Source organism: Castor canadensis, chromosome 9 (assembly GCF_047511655.1).
Source record: "Castor canadensis chromosome 9, mCasCan1.hap1v2, whole genome shotgun sequence".
In the NCBI taxonomy this organism is placed as follows: domain Eukaryota; kingdom Metazoa; phylum Chordata; class Mammalia; order Rodentia; family Castoridae; genus Castor; species Castor canadensis.
Window position 1 is genome coordinate 125,775,676 of NC_133394.1, and position 19,128 is coordinate 125,794,803.

At 35.3% G+C, this 19,128-nt stretch overlaps 1 protein-coding gene across 7 annotated transcripts in view; it reads left to right on the forward strand.

Moving 5' to 3' along the window:
- Positions 1–19,128, forward strand: part of Arap2 (ArfGAP with RhoGAP domain, ankyrin repeat and PH domain 2) — a 235,389-nt gene that overhangs the window by 118,651 nt on the left and 97,610 nt on the right. For all 7 annotated transcript variants that reach the window (XM_074042487.1, XM_074042484.1, XM_074042483.1 and 4 more), the window contains 6 exons: positions 3,736–3,851; positions 5,808–6,007; positions 8,869–8,954; positions 9,666–9,848; positions 12,588–12,762; positions 13,145–13,279. In XM_074042487.1, coding sequence (XP_073898588.1) covers positions 3,736–3,851; positions 5,808–6,007; positions 8,869–8,954; positions 9,666–9,848; positions 12,588–12,762; positions 13,145–13,279 — 895 coding nt within the window. The remainder of the gene's footprint in view (positions 1–3,735; positions 3,852–5,807; positions 6,008–8,868; positions 8,955–9,665; positions 9,849–12,587; positions 12,763–13,144; positions 13,280–19,128) is intronic.

Consider the following 19,128-nt stretch of genomic DNA (forward strand, 5'->3'; position numbering starts at 1 on the left):
TGGATTCATATTCAAGAGATAAGGAATAACAGTAATTGTAGCAGTAATTAACCAGACCTGTGTGGCACTCACTGTGTGCTAGGCATTCTTCTAGGTAGTTTTATTGTATTAACTCAGTACTTCTAAAGGAGATATTGCTTGCCATCCCTATTTTGTGAACAAATGAACTGAAGCAAGATATAGCTGTGCACTGAGCTGTTCTGGGCTTTGTCCTTTGACTACTGTCAGACCTCCTTTGGAAAGCCTTTTTTTTTTTTTTTTTTTTTTAATAATGAACAAACCCTTTCCTCTTTGTGATTGGATTCAGTGCTATCCCTATAATCAGGCAGTTTTCTTTGATTGCACATATTACAACTTTCTCTCATTTCCTCTTTAGGTGATGTTTCCCTTAGATGGGTAACTCCTCTTACACTTTTGTGCAGATGCAAGACTTAGCAAGATTTCTAGCACACTCCAGGTGCTTAACAAACACTGCTTTTACAGGACTAATTTGCCCTGTTAAAAAATGTCAGTATGTGTTGTTACTACTTCACATAGTTATTCAGAAAATCAAATAAGAGTTTATATCTGTTTCTAAACTTCATAATACCTTACAAATAGATATTAAAACAGTTATAAGGGCTGAAGTGGTAGAGCACTTGTCTGGCAAGCACAAGGAAGGTCCTGTGTTCAAACCCCAGTACCACCAGAAAAAAAAAATTATGGAGTGAGATGAGGTTACTTTTAAAACTTCTAGAAATTAGTATAGGATTTGGCACCCACTAAAAAAAGGACCCTGACAATACAACATGTCATTGTACTCTGGCCTGCTTACTTTTAACCAGTGTCTTCAGTGATTTCAAAGTTTTTGTGTATTCTGAATGCATGTGGTTTTTTTTTTTCATTTTACAGAAAGCAGAGAAGTGTTTATGTACTGATATTTAAATATTCCAGACTCATACTGTCTAGGTTCTGTAACTAGTCTTGCTGTCTGATTTAGTGTTTGTCAGCAAATGAGAATCTTGGATTGTAGTTCTGTTTTTGTAAGTTAAAAATTCTTTCATGCAATCAAATCTCAGGGTAGGAGGTAGAAATGGCCACATATAATTTTGATAATCACCTAGGAAGTAGAAATATTCTGAATATGTTCTAAATATTGTCAGAAAAAAATGGCCAAATGTCACCAAAAATATTTTAATAGAAAAATGCAGTTGTTTCATATTTAATAGCTCTTAAGAGCACTGACATTTATTTTGCTACTCTGGTGTATATTTTATAGTCAATTTGGGCTGGTGAGTTGGATACTCTAATTACTCAAAATCATATGGCCATGGCAAGCAGCTGATAAATGGGTTACAATTTTCCAGGCTGAAAAATCATCTTTGCTTGCTTGGGAGAGATTTGGAGTGTGAGTTGACCCTCACTTTATCAGAAATTACAGCTTTAGATGTAGACATTTCATGACTTGCTTGTAAAGATAAGGGGCCATCCATTTAGGCAGGGACCTTGATGAGGCTCATCAGTTTCCATAAAAGGTTGTCATTCTCACCATCTGCTAGTCCGATGGTTAGAGTACTTTGCGCCTCTGCCCTTAGTAACACATAGTACGTGCAGGTCAGGACCTCATTGGAGAATGTAATCTGGAGTGGTCTGATATCCAGCTCTTGTCAAAAGCCTCATAATGGAGAATTGCTAGAAGGACATTCAGTCCAAGTACGCTATTTTTTTCCTGGAGTTTATCCCTATATCAAGGTGAGCCAGCAGAAAACTATTTTTAAAATTTCTCATTTTGGTACTCCTCCTTGTTTCCTTGTTTATAAAATAGAGTTTGGGCTCCCAGTCACAAGCATTGGGAGTTAATCCAACAATTGCATTATCCAGAAGGAACATTAATATAGATAGTTGGAAATTTGTTTCTTTAATTTAACAAATAAGTACAACTCTGTGCTTTAATGCTAAAACTTACTAAAATATAGCTGATTGGAAACCTTGGTTTTTCTTCCCTCCATATACATCACAATATGTACTATTTTTCATTCAATGGGCTAACTGTACAGAGTGGAAATGTATCACTCCTGTTCTGATTATCTTACAGTACTCAGCATTTCCCTGCATGTTTGCTTTTATATAACTAGTTCTTAAAATTTGCCTTTTGCCCTAATACAATCAGCCATTTGTTCTTTCATCAGAAAAATACAATATTCAGTTGATAATTTGTTACTTATTCTAAGTAAAACTTGGACATTAAAAAATAATAATAAAAGTTAGAAAGGCTGTTTCTTAATTTTCTCATTCGTGACTGGAAACTCTGAGTCCTCTTACACATGGGGAAATTTGTTATAAAATTATTTTTTTGCACTTACTTTATCAATCAAGAATGCTTTAGTATTAAACATAAAAGGTAAGATTGAAAAGATAGGGATTTATTTTAACCTGTCTCTTGATGTATAGAATTGATGCTACAGTGGTGTGCTTACTTTTCTGCATACTCTGACATTCTTAGGACACAAGAATTTGTCTGCAGGTTTCTCATCTCAAGGGTTCTAACCCTCTAAAATGGCTTCTGTGCCATTTCCCAAGAAGATGAAAAGGCAAGGGGTGAAAGGCTTTCTTCTAAGAGGTTTCTGCCTGCCCCCCCATACTCACCTACAATTATTTATATTGATCGTATAGATCAAAAGTAGGATGTAAGCCCACTCATAGCTGTAAGAGAGGTGAGAAAATAGTACTTTTATTTTTCACCTATGTAGAAGGTGCAACAGAGAAGAGGCTGTGAATCGCTTTTTTCTATTATTCTTTCTAAATAGCCTTTGTTAAATGTTTATATCCAAACCAATATATTTTCTGTTTTCCCTTCAGTATGGCTATGTTTTGTTCATCATAATTTAACTTGGAATTCAGAGCACACTTGATTTGAATCTGTTTATACAGATAATTCCTTTTTTGAGGTACAGATTATATTTTTTAAAGTATTGAGATTATTTATTTGATAAGTCAAGATCCAAAACCCATATAAATAAATAATATATTACAAACATTAATGTTTTAGAATGTAGTCTTTCTGTAGCCTTTTTAATAGTTTCTAATTTTCACAAAACAAGGTGAACTCATAGATGTTGAGAAAATGGTAGTTTTCATACCAAAGTAGCATTAGAGGAGCTTCTTAAGAGACTGAAGCAAAAGAAAAGCAGTAATGTATTGGAACTGAGATAAAGCTGTAGACTTTTTAAAAACAAGTAATAGCTTTGTTTGGGACTAAACAAGGAGAAAAACAGTGTCACAGCAGAAGTAATCCAATAGAGCAAGAAGAAGAAAGACCAATCCAGCTTTAGTTCTCTCCCACTATGTACAACTAAGTGTACTATGTACTCCGTGAACCTAGGTTTTCCTATAAATTTGTAATTATACCAATTAATTGTTTCCTTTGCTGAATGGATAAAGATGAATACAGTGTCTACTTTCAAAAGGAAGACCCTTCAGTATCTATTACCTAGTCAACTTATCTTCCAAGTGAAAGAAACCCAAATTTCATCAGTACTCCAACTGCCAAGCTTAGAATGACACAATATTATGTACTAAAAGTGACTAGCTAAGTTGAGAAAAGCCAATCTCAATCCATTTTCTAATGGACTCTGTATGATTCTGTACACATATGTGTAGTAAAATTTGTAATAATTATTGGATTTTTTGAAAAATGTTTTCTTTTTACAAAATTGAATGGGTTTGTTTCTTTATATTTTTTTTTCTCCAAACTAGGATTTTAAGAGTGGACTTGGTATTACCATCATTCCTATGAATGTTGCAAATGTTAAGCAGGTGGATCGAACTGTGAAGCAATCTTTTGAAATAATCACTCCCTACAGGAGTTTTAGGTAAGCTATTTTTAAGCATGTTTAAAGCATATTTTTATTTGGTTTTATACTACTTAAAGAAAGCTTGGGCAATCCATGTTTTTAATGCTAGTGGTGATTTTAAGGACACTTAAATTCTGCTCATTGTCTTAACTCATTAGCCAGTGTGTAAAAACATTGCATAAAAGTGACCAGAATAATCATGCTACCTGCAAAGGTATTTATTTCATGAAATTTGAGTAGTTTCTTTCCTTAATACCTCTTTTTTTTCTTATTAGGCTTCATGAATATGTTTATTTTTGTCAATAAATATGTAACATTCCTTCACATTTAGAAAGAATGAAATAAAAAGAATGTATAATATTGTCTTTAAGTTATATTTACCTTGTTTTAGCCTAATCAAATATAATCCTTTATTAAGATCAATTCCTAATTACAGTTTCTTTATGTGGTTTCCTCTAGGAACTCAGTTCAAAAAGCTACTGAGTTTAATGGGTCACATAAAGTTATTGATCAAAATATTTTAGAATTTCATTATATATAATATATTATGATATTCTAATAATTGCATTTTTATGTCAATTTAAAACAAAATTTAAATTACTTAGTATGTTTTAATAATCTATAATAATTCCATAGCTTTAGTACAGGGAGTAGACATAAATCAATCTCGTGAATTGAAGCTACATTGATTCTTTTGTCATAAATAATCAACACACTTCCGTGTTTTGTGCAGGTCAGAGTCAATTGTTCTAGGCCTTTGAAGGACCAAATATTACTTAGCAATATCACAGATACTGCTAAATGTGTAACATATTTTGTCTATCAAAGTACGATCACTGGCGCAAATTTGGAGAAAGAAATGATTAAGTCAAGAATAACAAACTTTATTTTCACACATGCGGATTCTGGGCTAGGGGCATTTGTTCAGTAGTACAGCAGTTGCCTAGCATGCATGAAACCCAGGGTTCCATTCCCAGTATTGCAAAATAAATGAAACAACAAACCCTGGCAGATTCTAGCCTCAACTAAAAATCTAGATTCTTAATCTAACCACTTGAAATCACTTAAGAATTTTGGTAATACTACAGTGATGATGGAATCCTAAAGTGCTTTAGGAAATATTGCACACATAGTTCACTTCCTATTTTTACATATTATTTAGAATATGTTAGCCATCTATTATTGTCATTGTATTTCAAAGCATTTAATTTTTAGAATAGAAAATTTTAATGTGAGGAATTGTTTTGTGGGTTATTGATGGAGCATTGAGAATGTTCCATGACATGTGTGGTAGTTGCACATGCAAAAAATGGGTAATCAGTGAATTTCTTTGAAGTGAACTGCTGCTTAATGTTTTATTGTTTCAGCTAAGTATCCAATAAATGCTAAGAAGTCAGTACATGACTAAAAATGAGTTAGAAATCTGTTAGAATAGTACCCACTTAAAACATGTCTGGCTTCTCAGTCTCTTAAAGCCATCTGGACATTCTTCTAATTTAAAAAAGTCTGTTTTTAAGTCCGAAAAAAAAATCAAAATTTCTGGTGGGTGTTTTGGTAATTTTAGTTTCAGACTATCATAGCATACTTGCCTAGCAAAATAGTTCCAATAGACTCGGAACTCTTGCCAAACTTCCATTGATTGTTATATAACCATTGTTTAAGAAACATGGCCTCTCTTTTAAGCTTTTGACCTAATAAGGCAGTTTTTTTATTCGTTGGTCAGAAAAATGTGTATGATAATTTTGTTTCCAGAGACGTAAACAAAGTCATCAGCAATATGGAAATTTAAAAGGAAAAGAAAACGATTTGTTAAATTAGATGATTTTTAACAGAAAAGACAATTGAAAACTGCCTGGCAGGCATAATTTTCAGCTGCTGTTTAATTTGTGAGTGAAATGAATATGCAAACTGAACATACTGCTTAATTGGCCTTTACAAGGGAGATGGATAATGCAGAAACGTTAATTGTTTCAGCTTCACAGCCGAGTCTGAAAAAGAGAAACAAGATTGGATTGAAGCTGTGCAGCAATCGATAGCAGAAACTCTCTCTGATTATGAAGTAGCTGAGAAGATTTGGTTCAATGAGTCCAACAGGAGCTGTGCAGATTGTAAAGCCCCGGATCCTGACTGGGCCTCCATCAATCTCTGTGTTGTCATTTGTAAGAAGTGCGCAGGTAATTAGTGATGAGTTATGCTCATCACTGCTCTGGGGCAGCTTCGCACTGACTGCTCTCTGTCACCATATATAATGTGTTCTGGCTAATGGTTGTGAAAAGTAAAACCAGGGAAAGCTTATTACATTTAAACCCAATTTAGAAATACCATGTAATTCTAAACTTCTCTCATGCAGGACTCAGATGTAGGAATTGATTTTTAAGCATGTAATCATATTTTGTGTCTTCTGGCTCATGTACAGATTTTAAAATTATGTTGAAATCTTTGAACAAGCTTAAATCTTTGCATGAAGATTTATATATGATTCTCAGTTCATTTTTTATGATGTATTTTTTATATCAGGGTTGTTCTGAGCTCTAAACTTCATATAGTGGATTTAGTATCTCTTATAATATGAATTTTAAGTAGAAGCATTTCACAAAAGTATTGTTACTTATCTAAATTACCAATACTATGACTGGTTTTCTTATTGTGACCTTATACCTGACTGCCTGACTTTTATGTATTTGGGAGCTCAGACTTTTATTCAAATGAGTGGAGGGAAATGGACCCAGCTATAGAAATAACCTCTAATAGTTATAAAGGTCTTAGGGAAAGTTAACCACAATCCAAACTTTACTTCGTTTTTCAGGAGTATCTTCCCTCTTCCCCCAACCTATAGAGAGACAGACACACACACACACACACACACACACACACTCACAATTCACCTAGAATATCAGCTACTGTGCAGATGTGGGGAATTACAAAGATACATGACATGATATTACCTCCAGAAATATCTCCGTAGTAGTTACGATAGAATATGATAAGTGCAGGAGTAGAGTTGACTACAAGGTTTAATGACACACTAGAGGAGAGGAACTTCTAAGGGAGCCAGAGAACAGACACTGAGCAGTGTACCCACAGTAGTTACCTGAACCCTTAGTGTTTTCTAGACCTCTATTCCACCATATTTCTCATCATGCTAAGATAGATTTCCTCACAATAGTGACTGTTCTCACAGTCATACCAATGAAAAACAATAGCTGGTCACCCTCTACTTTGTCCTTTTTCATTCAACGACACTTTCCAGTGTCACTGGAAGAGATAACTTTGTGTTGTCTCAAGTTATTCTTCCACTTGTGCTCCCTTTCCTTCTCTCTTAGGACCCTCAGTTCCTCACTAATGTACTGTCTTCAGTGAGTATTTAGCCATGATTTCTTCTGTTTCATTACATAAACTTTCATAACTCAGACTTGTTAACACCATCAAGCTTTTTGAAAACCTTTCATTCCCTCATTCTCAGTCCTTTTTATCTTTCATAGATGAGCTGCTTTCCAGACTGTGAACTAGCCTTCACAGGTTTTCTTCATCCCTTTAACTTCTTTGCTTTCCTTCAGCATTATGTAATGAGCCTTCTTTTCTTTCTACTCTAATAAAAATATTTCCACCGCATTTATCAATCTACTTTACCTCTCAATTTCTGTGTGGTCCATTCCTATCTTTAATGTCTTCTCTGTCATATTTGAGACCTTGGCAAATGTGTTTCTCAATGACATCTGTCCTCCCTTGACTTACACAACACCTCTGCTCATACTACCTTCTGGCCAGCCTTGTTCAGACTGCCTCTCATCACGCTAGGGAAATCCATGTGTTCCCTTAGTTACATCCTCCATTCTTTGACTCTGCTCTTTCTGGTGTTATTTATTACTTGAATTCCACACTCATTTTTAAGCAGATGATTCTCACCCAGTTGAAAACCAAACTCTTATAATTATCTACCTACTGCCTTCTGGAATCCCTGCTTAGACTTGCCAAAAATACCTCAAAAATGACATCAGAAATGGAACTGTTCTTGCTGCCTCCAGCCCAGTACACAAAACTACACATTTTCATATATTTCTTATGTTAGATGCTATACTGTCTTCTTCTCTTAAATTCAACATGAAAACCTAAGAGATCTTCTTGACTTTTCCACTTTCCTTGAAGCCTGCCACATCCCACTACTGGTTTTATTTTCTCACCTTCTTAGGATCTGTCCTGTCCACTTTGTTTCTCCTCCTGCTGCTAAAACTCAGATCTTACACTTTCTTGCCTTGGCTATTCTACCAGTACCTTCAGCTTTTGCTATAGGCTTCTAAATTTTCTCCTTTTAAGTATTGCCTTTAGATATCCTTTAAAAATCCAAAACAATGCAAATCCCTGGAGTTCTAGGGCTTGAGGTGTTACCTTCAAGAAAAGAGGAAAAGAACCTCCTACACAGGGTAGAGTGTAGTGAATTTTCACTGCTACTAAGGCAAAGGGTCCTTAAGATCAAGCACCATGTCTTATGTAACTTTTCCTTCTCAGTGTGGCTTCAGGCATATGCTAGGGCATCAGTTATGACTGAATGTTGATTTATTTATCACAATTGAATTGATGATAATAAAATGCAGCACTTCTGTTCCCTTCAGATGGAACAGTGGAATAAAGAATACTCATCAGATTTCTAAGTACCTATTTCTTAGGGTCTTAGCTGCTGCCTTTAATGGTAAAGGAATGGTAAAGGTTTTCCTTTACCATTAAACAGACCTATTATAAGAGATTTTCAGTGATTTGAACAGACCTATTATAAAAGGTTTTCAGTGATTTTTAGCTAATAGCCAATGTGGGGTGGGGGATATGGAGCTGGTTATGGTTATCTTCATTGTGGTTGGTTATAATTTTTGTGTAATTGCCATGACTACCCTTAATGATATGAATATTTAAAAAAGAAGGTATTGGTGTGTTTTAGGTCAAGAAGATATACACACAAACACACATACATGTACACATTTAAAAAAAAAAAGAATGAGTTCACATACAAATTAAAATAAATATGTATTTTTTTATACTTCAGGACAGCATAGATCTTTGGGACCAAAAGATTCCAAGGTTAGAAGTCTAAAAATGGATGCCAGCATTTGGAGCAATGAACTCATCGAAGTAAGTCCTGTTGAAGTGGTAGCAGTGCAGTGTGGGATGAATTTACTTAAAAGTTCTTTAGTAAAGTTCTCATCACATTATGAAATGGCTTATAGCCTGTTTGATAGCAGGAAGTCTCTTTCAAAAGGCTTCCTAAATGAGACAGTTATTTTAAAAATAAAAAAAATTACAAAGAGCTTTAGAGTAATAACGATGTAAAGGCTTGACGGGTTTTATGAAAGTGAGAACTCTCTCTTAAACCCAGCATGTTAAAATATTAGAAAAGTGAATGCAAACATTGGACAAAATTTACTGTTCTTTGTTTTGGTTGCTAATTGTGATTAAGTCTGATTTGCTGTCCCTAATCTCCATTTTCTGTTCCTGTTCTACCACTGCTCACTCTAGACAGCATTAGCCCACCTACTCAACCATTTTAAAAGAATCTGTCTCAGTATGGGTTTTAAAAAATAAGACTGTTTTTGCTGTAATTTGTGTGGCTTGCAATTTCTTTCTAAGCTAATGTTTTGCCATTATTTAGAGCAGTGAAGCTGGATTAAAAATAGCTATACTATCTGCTTTGATATTTCATTTTCCTGAAAGAGTTCAGTCTTTTATGTGTTCTTTTATATTTTATACTAAGTTATGCATAAACTTATAATGTGAATCTGTTTCTTGCAGTTTCAAATACATTTTCTGGACTGATATGTTTTGTAATTTTTTTTGACATTTCAGCTTTTTATTGTCATTGGAAACAAAAGAGCAAATGACTTTTGGGCTGGTAACCTTCAAAAGGATGAAGAATTACACATGGACTCACCAGTAGAAAAAAGAAAAAGCTTTATTACTCAGAAATACAAGGAAGGAAAATTCAGAAAGACTCTTTTGGCATCTCTAACCAAAGAAGAATTAAATAAGGTATTCAGTAAAACATAATAGTAGACATGGAGTTTAATGTCTTTTTAAACATAGGCTAAGAATCTTACTAAGAAGAAAAAAACCTGATAAGGTTTTTTTAGAGTGTTTCAGATTATTTTATGTTCTTTTGTGACATCTTGGTATGATTTTCTCCATTGTCCACTTAAGGATTCATCAGCAATAGTATATAAACTCTTCCTCCAGACCCGAAGTTCCTATCCATGTCAGACCCATATCCATTATTCTTAAAACTGACACCTTTTCCCTGTTTCACAGACAGGACATTGTAACATGATGTTTTATTTTTCTGGGTGTCACCGAAGTTGAATCATGTAGTCAGTTTATTTTTACAGATTGCAGTTGGCTAGTTGGAATTGATTTGAAGTCATGGTATTTGGTTTTGGCTAAGTGATTATGTTGCTTTTTATGCCTGTTTCATGCTATTGGTTTCGTATTTTGGCAGTATGGCAAAGGATTTTGTTAAATACCTCCTACCCCTTCTTTTTCTATATTTCTGCTTTATCTGTTGTGTGTTATGAGACTTTTGTATAGATAGGTATTTAAAAATCTTCCTTTTTATACCAACTTTTAATATTCAAATTATTTTTTCATGGTTCTTAGTTCTTTACTGTTTTTAATGGTTATGCTTGTTGGAAAAAGATGTCTAGGTAAGTAGCATTATGTGAACATTTTGGAAAATAAAGACCATTGTCTATATTTGAAAATATGAGATCTGTAAAATTGATTTGTGTTACTCTATTGGCTTGGTTTTCCTAAAACAAGTCGTTCTTTTTTGTATGGACTTGGTATTAGTAAAGTAGGCTCACAAACTAATTTTAAAATAATAGTGCACCAAGAATGCACAACTCAGTAGGGGTCCCTAAAGTGGGGAAGAGCCTGGGAGGTGGGACAAGATGGCAGGAACCCAACAGTTAGATTTTTTGTTAGATGGTTAATTTTGTTTGGGGGTAGTGTTTTCATAGTGTTTAGTAGTAATTGCACTATTAAAATAACTGACCAATTGCATGAGACATTCGTGGAATAATATCATAGACCTATATTTTATGTTTAATCTAATTCTGAATATCAGAAGTCCATAAATAATTTGTAAACTGCAGATTTGGGCAGGCAAGTGGTGAGCATGGAGAACAAAGCCATTTTGTTTTCCCCGATTCCTTCACTTGTTGTGTGATAATATGACTGTAGTCAGTGAGTAATTGATGTCCTCAAGTAAGGTCCTGTCTTTCACCCCACCCAGTGTCCATGAACTAAGACATTAGACAAATTTTAAATTAAATACTAGCAATTATATATTCCTTCAAAATATTTTAAGAAAGTTTACCTATTGGGACTTACTTCTACATTGGACTTTTTGAAGGTGGCATCTTAGTGTCAGTGGGTATTTTCATAAACATTGTTTCTGTTACTTTCATTGTACACTTGACAATTGCTGAGTCCTCTTTTTGGTGCTGGAATATAGTTGTGTTAAAAAGAACTTCTTTTGTTTATGGGAATGACAGATAGACTGATCAGAAGCATCTAGAGTCCAATAAATATGCAATAGCAAATATAGTGTCCTGTGAAAGGAAAGATTAGGATGATGAGAGAGAAGATGAGAGGCATCGAGTAAGTGTTGGAGACCATCAGAGTGGAATGGATGGAAGGCATTCTCTTTTCCATCACCTGCATTTTGTATGTGAGGAAAAACTCATTCCCTTTAGATTTGCGCAAGGATACCTAACCGATTAGTACAAAATCAGGTATGAAAATTGAGGCTTCCTAATTTTAGTTGAAGGAATTTCTAGAGGTCAGCTAGACTATGTTTGAAAAGATAAGTACTTTTTGAACAGTTGTCCTTTGGTGTAGAAAGTGTGAATGTGTGCTGGAATTTCCTGGCTGTATGCTCTGAGCCCCCAATGGGGACAACTGTTGCACTATCATTCTGAGACTGCATACAGAGGGCACGTTCACCAGTGACCTCTCCAGGTGTAGCTTGTCAGGGAGGAGGTAAAGTGGTGGGCTAAAAATCCAAGTGGAGCCACATTTTATTGGGAAGCCAATAAAATGAGGTGTGAGGGCTGGCATAAAATAGAAAGAAAGGATCAGAGGAGGTAAGAGAGAAAGGAAAAAAAAAAAGAGGCAATTCCTGCTCTTTTTTTTTTTTTTTTTTTTTTTTTTTTTTTTGCTATTCTTTGTACAAGGATGATATATAACCTAAGTTAATTTTTTCTATTTCCTCTGGCTTACTTTTCTGCCTCAGCCTCTCCTATTACCAAAAGGAAAGATACTGAATTTCCTTTGCAGTTATGTTTCAAATTACCAAAGCACAGTTGATAATTATTCTTAGCTCTTGATTAGGTTGAACAAGACACATTAACAACATTCATAGGGCAAATCATTTAGTGGAAACTTCATTATTACCTGTGAAATATTTTGGATTTTCTTAGCATACAGCCATTACGTAGTGTAAAACTATAGAAATATCTTTGAAAGCAGCTGTGATAGATTTGGAAGCAACAAAACAGTAAATTGAGACCTGCAGGTCTTGGGCTGTAATTTAAATCATACAAATTAGGCCTTTTGCATCTATTGCCTTGTTCAGAGCAGTTACTATTAGCCTTCTTAGAAGAAAAAGGATCGTAGCTTCATCTCATAAGGAAACTGTCACACTTGCATTTCTTTTAATAGCTAGAAGCATATTTACTTCCCTTAAAGGATGTATCTCCTTTTGATGCCTAGGCTTTGTGTGCTGCTGTAGTGAAACCCGATGTGCTGGAAACAATGACCCTGCTGTTCAGTGGCGCAGATGTCATGTGTGCTACTGGAGATCCTGTGCATAGCACCCCCTACCTGCTGGCCAAGAAGGCTGGACAGAGCCTGCAAATGGAATTTCTCTACCACAACAAATTCTCAGGTTTGTCTACAGCCCTGCGTTAACCTGCCTGCTTTTCTCTGATATATCCCAAAAAGGAGTGAAGCACAAATCTGTTTAATTTTCAACTAAGAAAGAAAAACCATCAGAATGAAGAAAAACGTAATTACCAAAATACCCTTTCATATCAAATAGTTAATCCCACATAATCATCTCCACCAGAATTAAATCCGATTTTCACATATGAATAATGAAAATGACTTAAGCGTTTACTTGCAAATTTTATGCAAAATAACATCAATCTATATTTATTCGGTGGTAAATTTGAAGTTTTTCCTGTAGCTCAAAACTCACCTGAATGTTCACATACAAAGGGACAAGTTGTTTACGTTTTGGATTTTAAATTGGTATTTAACTTTTCTAGACTTCCCTCAACATGACATTCATTCTGAGGGTGGGTCAAGTCAGGAGGCAGCCCAGTCCGCGTTCCTCTGTGACTTCTTGTATCAAGCTTCTGCTGCTGCTTCTAAAATCTCTTCAGAGAAAAAGCTGCTTGAAGGTATCTTTTTTGGCTTCTTTTAGATTTTTGTTACTGAATGAAACTACATTCCATTATCAAAACAATTAGGTTTAAATTTTGATTTTCCCCCTCAAGATGTTAGATTTGCTCTTGCAGTAGAAAGGTATTTTTTGAGGATTTATAAATGTTTCTAGGCACAGATACTATTTCATGTACTGTAGCAGTTTTACCACCGAGTTGGAAGGGTGAGTGAATTCTGTTGAGAATTCACTGATGTCTACCTTATGAGCCAACTGATTCTTTTTCGGGTTTTAAGGGTCATTCTCAAAAACATAAAATTCAGACCCTTACCTTAGGAATGGGTACTTCAACTGGTGACATAATATACATAAGTCTGAACACATAGGGAAAACTGGCAGGTTTTCAATATAGGCTGAGTCTCCCTTATCTGAAATATTTGGGACCAGAAGTGTTTTAGAGTTTGGATTCTAGATCTTTTTTTTAATTTTGATATATTTACAAATACTTGGGAATGGGATCCAAGTCTAAACACGAAGTTGATTTATGTTTTTCATACACATTCAACAACAGCTAGCTCGAAGACAGCATTCAATATTTTTGGTAACTTTGTTTCATGGCAAGGAATTTCCCCCATTGTGGCATCCTGTTGGTGCTCAAAAGGTTTTTGGATTCTGGATATTCAAAATAGGGATGATCAACCTGGCGTACATTCAATCAGAGTACTAAGTGATAGGATGTGAATTTGTCCTGATTAGGAGGATGTGTGTGTGTGTGTGTGTGTGTGTTTGTGAGAGAGAGAGAGAGAGAAAGAGTGTGTGTGTGTGTGTTTAAGTAAAATGAAACAAGTATGGTTTCTAAAAAAAAGGATGGGAATCATTTTGATTCAACAAATGTTGTGGATATGAGAAATGATCTATGTAGTGGCACAATGGGCCTTTTATCTCTTTATTCTTCTGTCTGGCCTGTGCTAGGCATTAGGAAAATAACAGTGAGTAAGACGCAGGTCACATGAATGTCACATACATTTGAACTAATTTGAGAAATATAGTCAAGAAAATATAAAGTGACACCTCCCTTATTGGTACAAAGGACATGTGAGTGATTAAGCCGTGTAGGCCAACTGGTAGTGGGTGCTGATTGGCTCAGTGGCTCAGTGTTCATTCCCTAGGTATTATAATTCAGCCAAATGACACAATCAAAGGAATGGTAGCATAAAAATTCACATTTGATTGTTAACCCTGGTACTTGTACATCTGACGTGATTATTTCAGTATAAATTCTGTACATGTTAAGTAACCCTTTTCAGAAATGCCTGTGGTCAGAAGTGTTCAGATTTCAGATTTTTTTGTGAGGGGGGATATTTGAATAGATTTACCACTTGAGCATCCCTAAGGAAAAAAATCCCCAATACAAAATTCTAACCTTTTTGAGTGTTGGGTCAACACTCAAAACAGATTTTAGAACACTTTAGATTTTAGATTTTCTGATTAGGTATGCTGTGCCTGTATTTCAAAAACAAAAAAATCCCAAAGGAGAATCATATTAGGATTATCTAATACTCCTAAAAAATACCTGTCCTTTAGTGAACAAGTACTGTATGTAAAGCACTGCTGTAGTAGGCACTTTGCACTCATTATTACAGTTCTCACAAAAAAGTGTGTAGGGTACTTGATGGTATGCCAGTTTTCACATAAAAATTGAAGGAGCTCAGCAGGCAGCAGAATTTTACACTTGTGCTGTAATATTATTATTGTCACCATTGTGGCCTTGATTATAGTGTGACAGCCAGGAGATAGTAGGATGGAGGATGGAAGAACTTTTTTCTTTTTGACAGTACTTGTATTTGAACTTGGGGTCTCACACTTGCTAGGCAGTCAGTAGGCACTATACCACTTGAGCCAACCCCATAGCCCTTTTTTGCTTTAGTTATTTTTTGGATAAAGTCTTGGCGTTCTTGCTTGTGGTCAGCCTCAGAGTACGATCCACCTACCTATGGCCTCCCATGTAATTGGGACAACAGGCATGTGGTTGAGATGAGGCTCCCTAAATTTTTGCCCAGTCTGGGCCCAAACCATGGTCCTCCCATTTCTGCCTCCTGAGTAGCTGAGATTATAGGCATGAACCATTGTGTATGGCAGGAAGAATATTTTTATACGTTGAATTTTGGTTTTTTCAACAAATTGATTTTTATGGTCTTCCTTTACTTAGCCTAACCAGAAAGAAATGACAAATGACAAATTTTACAGAGATTTAAAAAAAATATTCTACTGTTGTCATGTAGTCAAAAAGTAACTGATCAGAAGAATGTTAAAAGTCTGGAATAACCTGTGAATTGAATATAACAATTATTAAAGCCATTGAGTAAGGCAAATAATTTTCTTGTCAATAAATCTCCAAGTTTATACACTGTTTCTTCTAAGTACTAGGTGATCTTAGAGTCATTCTTCAAATCACTTCGCTTTTGTCAAAATCAAATATGGAATTTGATATTCAAGATTTTTTTCCTAAACCCTTTCAGTATGTCATAAGCATTGACAATCTAAAAGTATATTCACAAATTTTTCCATTTGCTTTAACATTTTCTTAAAATAGATTTTTTTATTGAATTCATTACTGAATTAATATTTTAGACAGTGGTATAATTAAATCTTTCCTTTTTTATAGCTAAATTTTTGGTTAAATTTATTTAACAAAATCGGAAACTGGTATTTCTTTGTACGGTTTTCTTCAGTGTCTGTGGGGTACTGGATCCAGGATCCCTGTAGATACTAAAGTCTGTGGATGCTCAAATCTCCTCTGTAAAATGGCATTGTATTTGCATGTAAATTATGCACCTCCTCTTGGATCCTTTAAATCACCTCCAGAATCTTTACAATATTTAATACAAAGTAAATGCTACATAAATACTTGTTATACTGTATTGTTTAGGAAATAGTGATGAGAAAAAAGTCTGTACATCTTCAGTACAGGTACAGATGTTTCAAATATTTCTGACAGTAGTCGACTGGGTGCATGGGTTTGGCATCCATGGACATAGAGGGCTAACTGTAATCCCATTTAATTAGCAATTTTTCCCATTTGGAACATTTTTCTAAAAGTAATATCAAAGAGAGTTATTAGATTTTAGCTACAGAGTACATTAGAAATGATTTCATTTGAAAATAATCTCCTGACAAGGTTTTCTTTGATTTTCTTCTTTTCATCTTCCAAATTTCCCAGCAAGTTTCAAACTCAAAATAGAACCTCTACTGACATCATCCTAGCCCTAGTCTCCATCAGGTCCTGCCTATGCTACAGTGCCCACCTTTTTGTCCTCCTACATCAGCCCCAGCTTTCTTCCAAACCTTTCTTCAGAATGTTGGATCCTGTAATTCCATCACTCGGGAACCTTGGACAGTACCCCATTTCAGATTATCACCTGTTCCTCATGACCTGGAAGACCTTCCTGTGCCTCCTCTTCATCTTCTGGCATTTCTCTACATCCAGTGCTCAGAAGCGTCGGCTGCCTCTCTGTTCCTGGACCTTTGTAGTTGCTGGTATCTCTGCAAAGAGGTCACTTCTACCCACGTGATTCCTTTTTTATCTTTCAGAGATGAATTCACTCCCAAAAGCCAGTGAGGCCTCTCTGCCATCCTCTCTGTGGTCCTCCTCCATTAGTCCTCTTCCCTAGGATGCTGTGTATTTCCATCATGGTGCTTACCCCATACAGATGGTCCCTTCTCCTCTCTTTATTTCTCCCTCCCTCTGGAGTGAAAGCCCACCAAGGCATTGGCATCTTCTTGCTTGTTCAGAATTATAAAATCTTTGGTGCATAAACAGTGTTGACATGTAGCAGCTACATGAGAAATATTTGTTGAATGAATGACTTTTTCTTTAATCAAGTTATGAACAGTGTAGAAATGCAAGTCACATGTTAATATTTTGTTTTTGAGCATATTCCCATTGGTTTCATTTACTAGCCAAAAAACCTAGGTCCAAAAATAGTAAATGAAAAAATTCTAGAAATAAACAATGCATAACTTTGAAATTTTTATTATAATTCTGTTTTGTTGTTAGTTATTGTTACTTTCTTACTGTTTCTAATTTATAACTTAAATTTTATCATCAGCTTGTATTTATAGGAAAAACATTTGGATGCCATCTGCAGTCCCAGGCAGACACTGAGCATCCTGCAATGGAAAAGGAGAAGGGGGACTATTGAATAAAAATACATAACATAAGGAATATTTTTATTCAGAAAGAGCTTTCTTAATAGTGAAGAAGAAAAATTCAAACTATCAAGAAACATGCACTTCTGGGTTTGTTTCTTTTCTCTCTCAAGATTCTGCTGTGGTGTTACTGCTGTTGAATGCCAGCTTTATGGAAAAAAGGAATTACTTGGAAAGACATAGAGATTAGTGTATGACTGTCACTTTGGGCTCTGAAAGGCAAGTACCTGGGCATCACTGCTCCATCAGTGCTTGTCAGGATGGCCATAGATCACAAGGATGAATGAGGAAGGCAGAAGTCTGGGAGGAAAACACAGGTGCTTCAGTTACAGATGCTGCCAATTGTCAGTTCAAGTTTTCAAATTTGAAGTTCTGTTCGCTCCTGGTTATGAAGACTAATCTCCTTTCCTTTTTCTTCTCAGTTTAGTGTTCATGAAAAGAGAGATCAATAGCTCTTTCTAAACCTAAGTACAGAGCTGAATAATAGCATTATAGTTTTGTTTTCTGGTTTTTCCCCTCAACCCAATTTTTCCCTTGGTGTCTTACCTTGATATGGTTCACTGGGAACTCTCTTTACTCTATTTCATTCCATTTGTATTTAATTTCAAAGATTAACATTGACAAATTTTGAAAAATTTTGTTCTGTGAAAAACCTGACATGTATAATTTAAAAGTGTTTTCCAAGGCTGAAACATATTTATTTAAATGAAAAGGATTCCTTCTTCTTCCTGCCTTTTTTTTTTTTTTTTGGAGGTTCATAGGAGGGTTGGAGCTCAGGCCCTCACACTTGCTTGGCAGGTACTCTACCCCTTGAGTTTATACCTCCAGCCCTGTTTGTTTTAATTATTTATCATATAGAGTTTTATGTTTTTTCCCAGGCTGGCCTGGACCATGATCCTCTTACCTGTGTCTCCCTTTTAGTTGGGATTATAAGAGTATACTTCCATATCCAGCTTACAGGATTTAGATGGGATCTTGCTAACTTTTTAAAATTTATTTATTTACATTTTTGACCTGGTTGACCTTGAAATACAATCTTCTCAATCTCTACCTCTCTACTAACTAGGATTACAGGTGTGAGCCACTGCACCCAGCATGTTTTCCTACTTTCAGTAGATGCTGAATATCATTGGTTTAGGAAATTCTTCATCAAGAAATAGCTACATGATTTTAGAAAATAATGGTTTTCCCTTACCTACCTCAGATTTACTGTACACTTATGAAGTAGGAGGCATGACTTCCTGTCTACCCTAAGACATTCTTAAAACAGACATGTATGGATCCAACAGAGGGACAATGCAGTGTTTAAGAGGGTAGCTGGGTTCGACAACAGCCCTGATGTCAGGCACATGTGACCGCTTCTGGGCTTAGAGAAAGGGTACAAGGAAATGGCCTACAAGGAAAGGGTACAAGGAATGACTTAATAGGGTTGTTCTGAGAATTCAAAGAATTAATACTGAAAAAATGTGTGGAACAGTGTATGACACAAACATGATGAAGGGATGATGATAAAAAGGAGGAGGAGTGATGGAGGGCTCACCTGCAGGCACAGCAGCTCTAAAGACATATTTAAAGATTGCCTGTGGACTTCTTTACTTGTTTGGGCAAATCCTACATTAGTGTTTTTCTTCCTTGTTCTAATGTAAACATCATAATAGA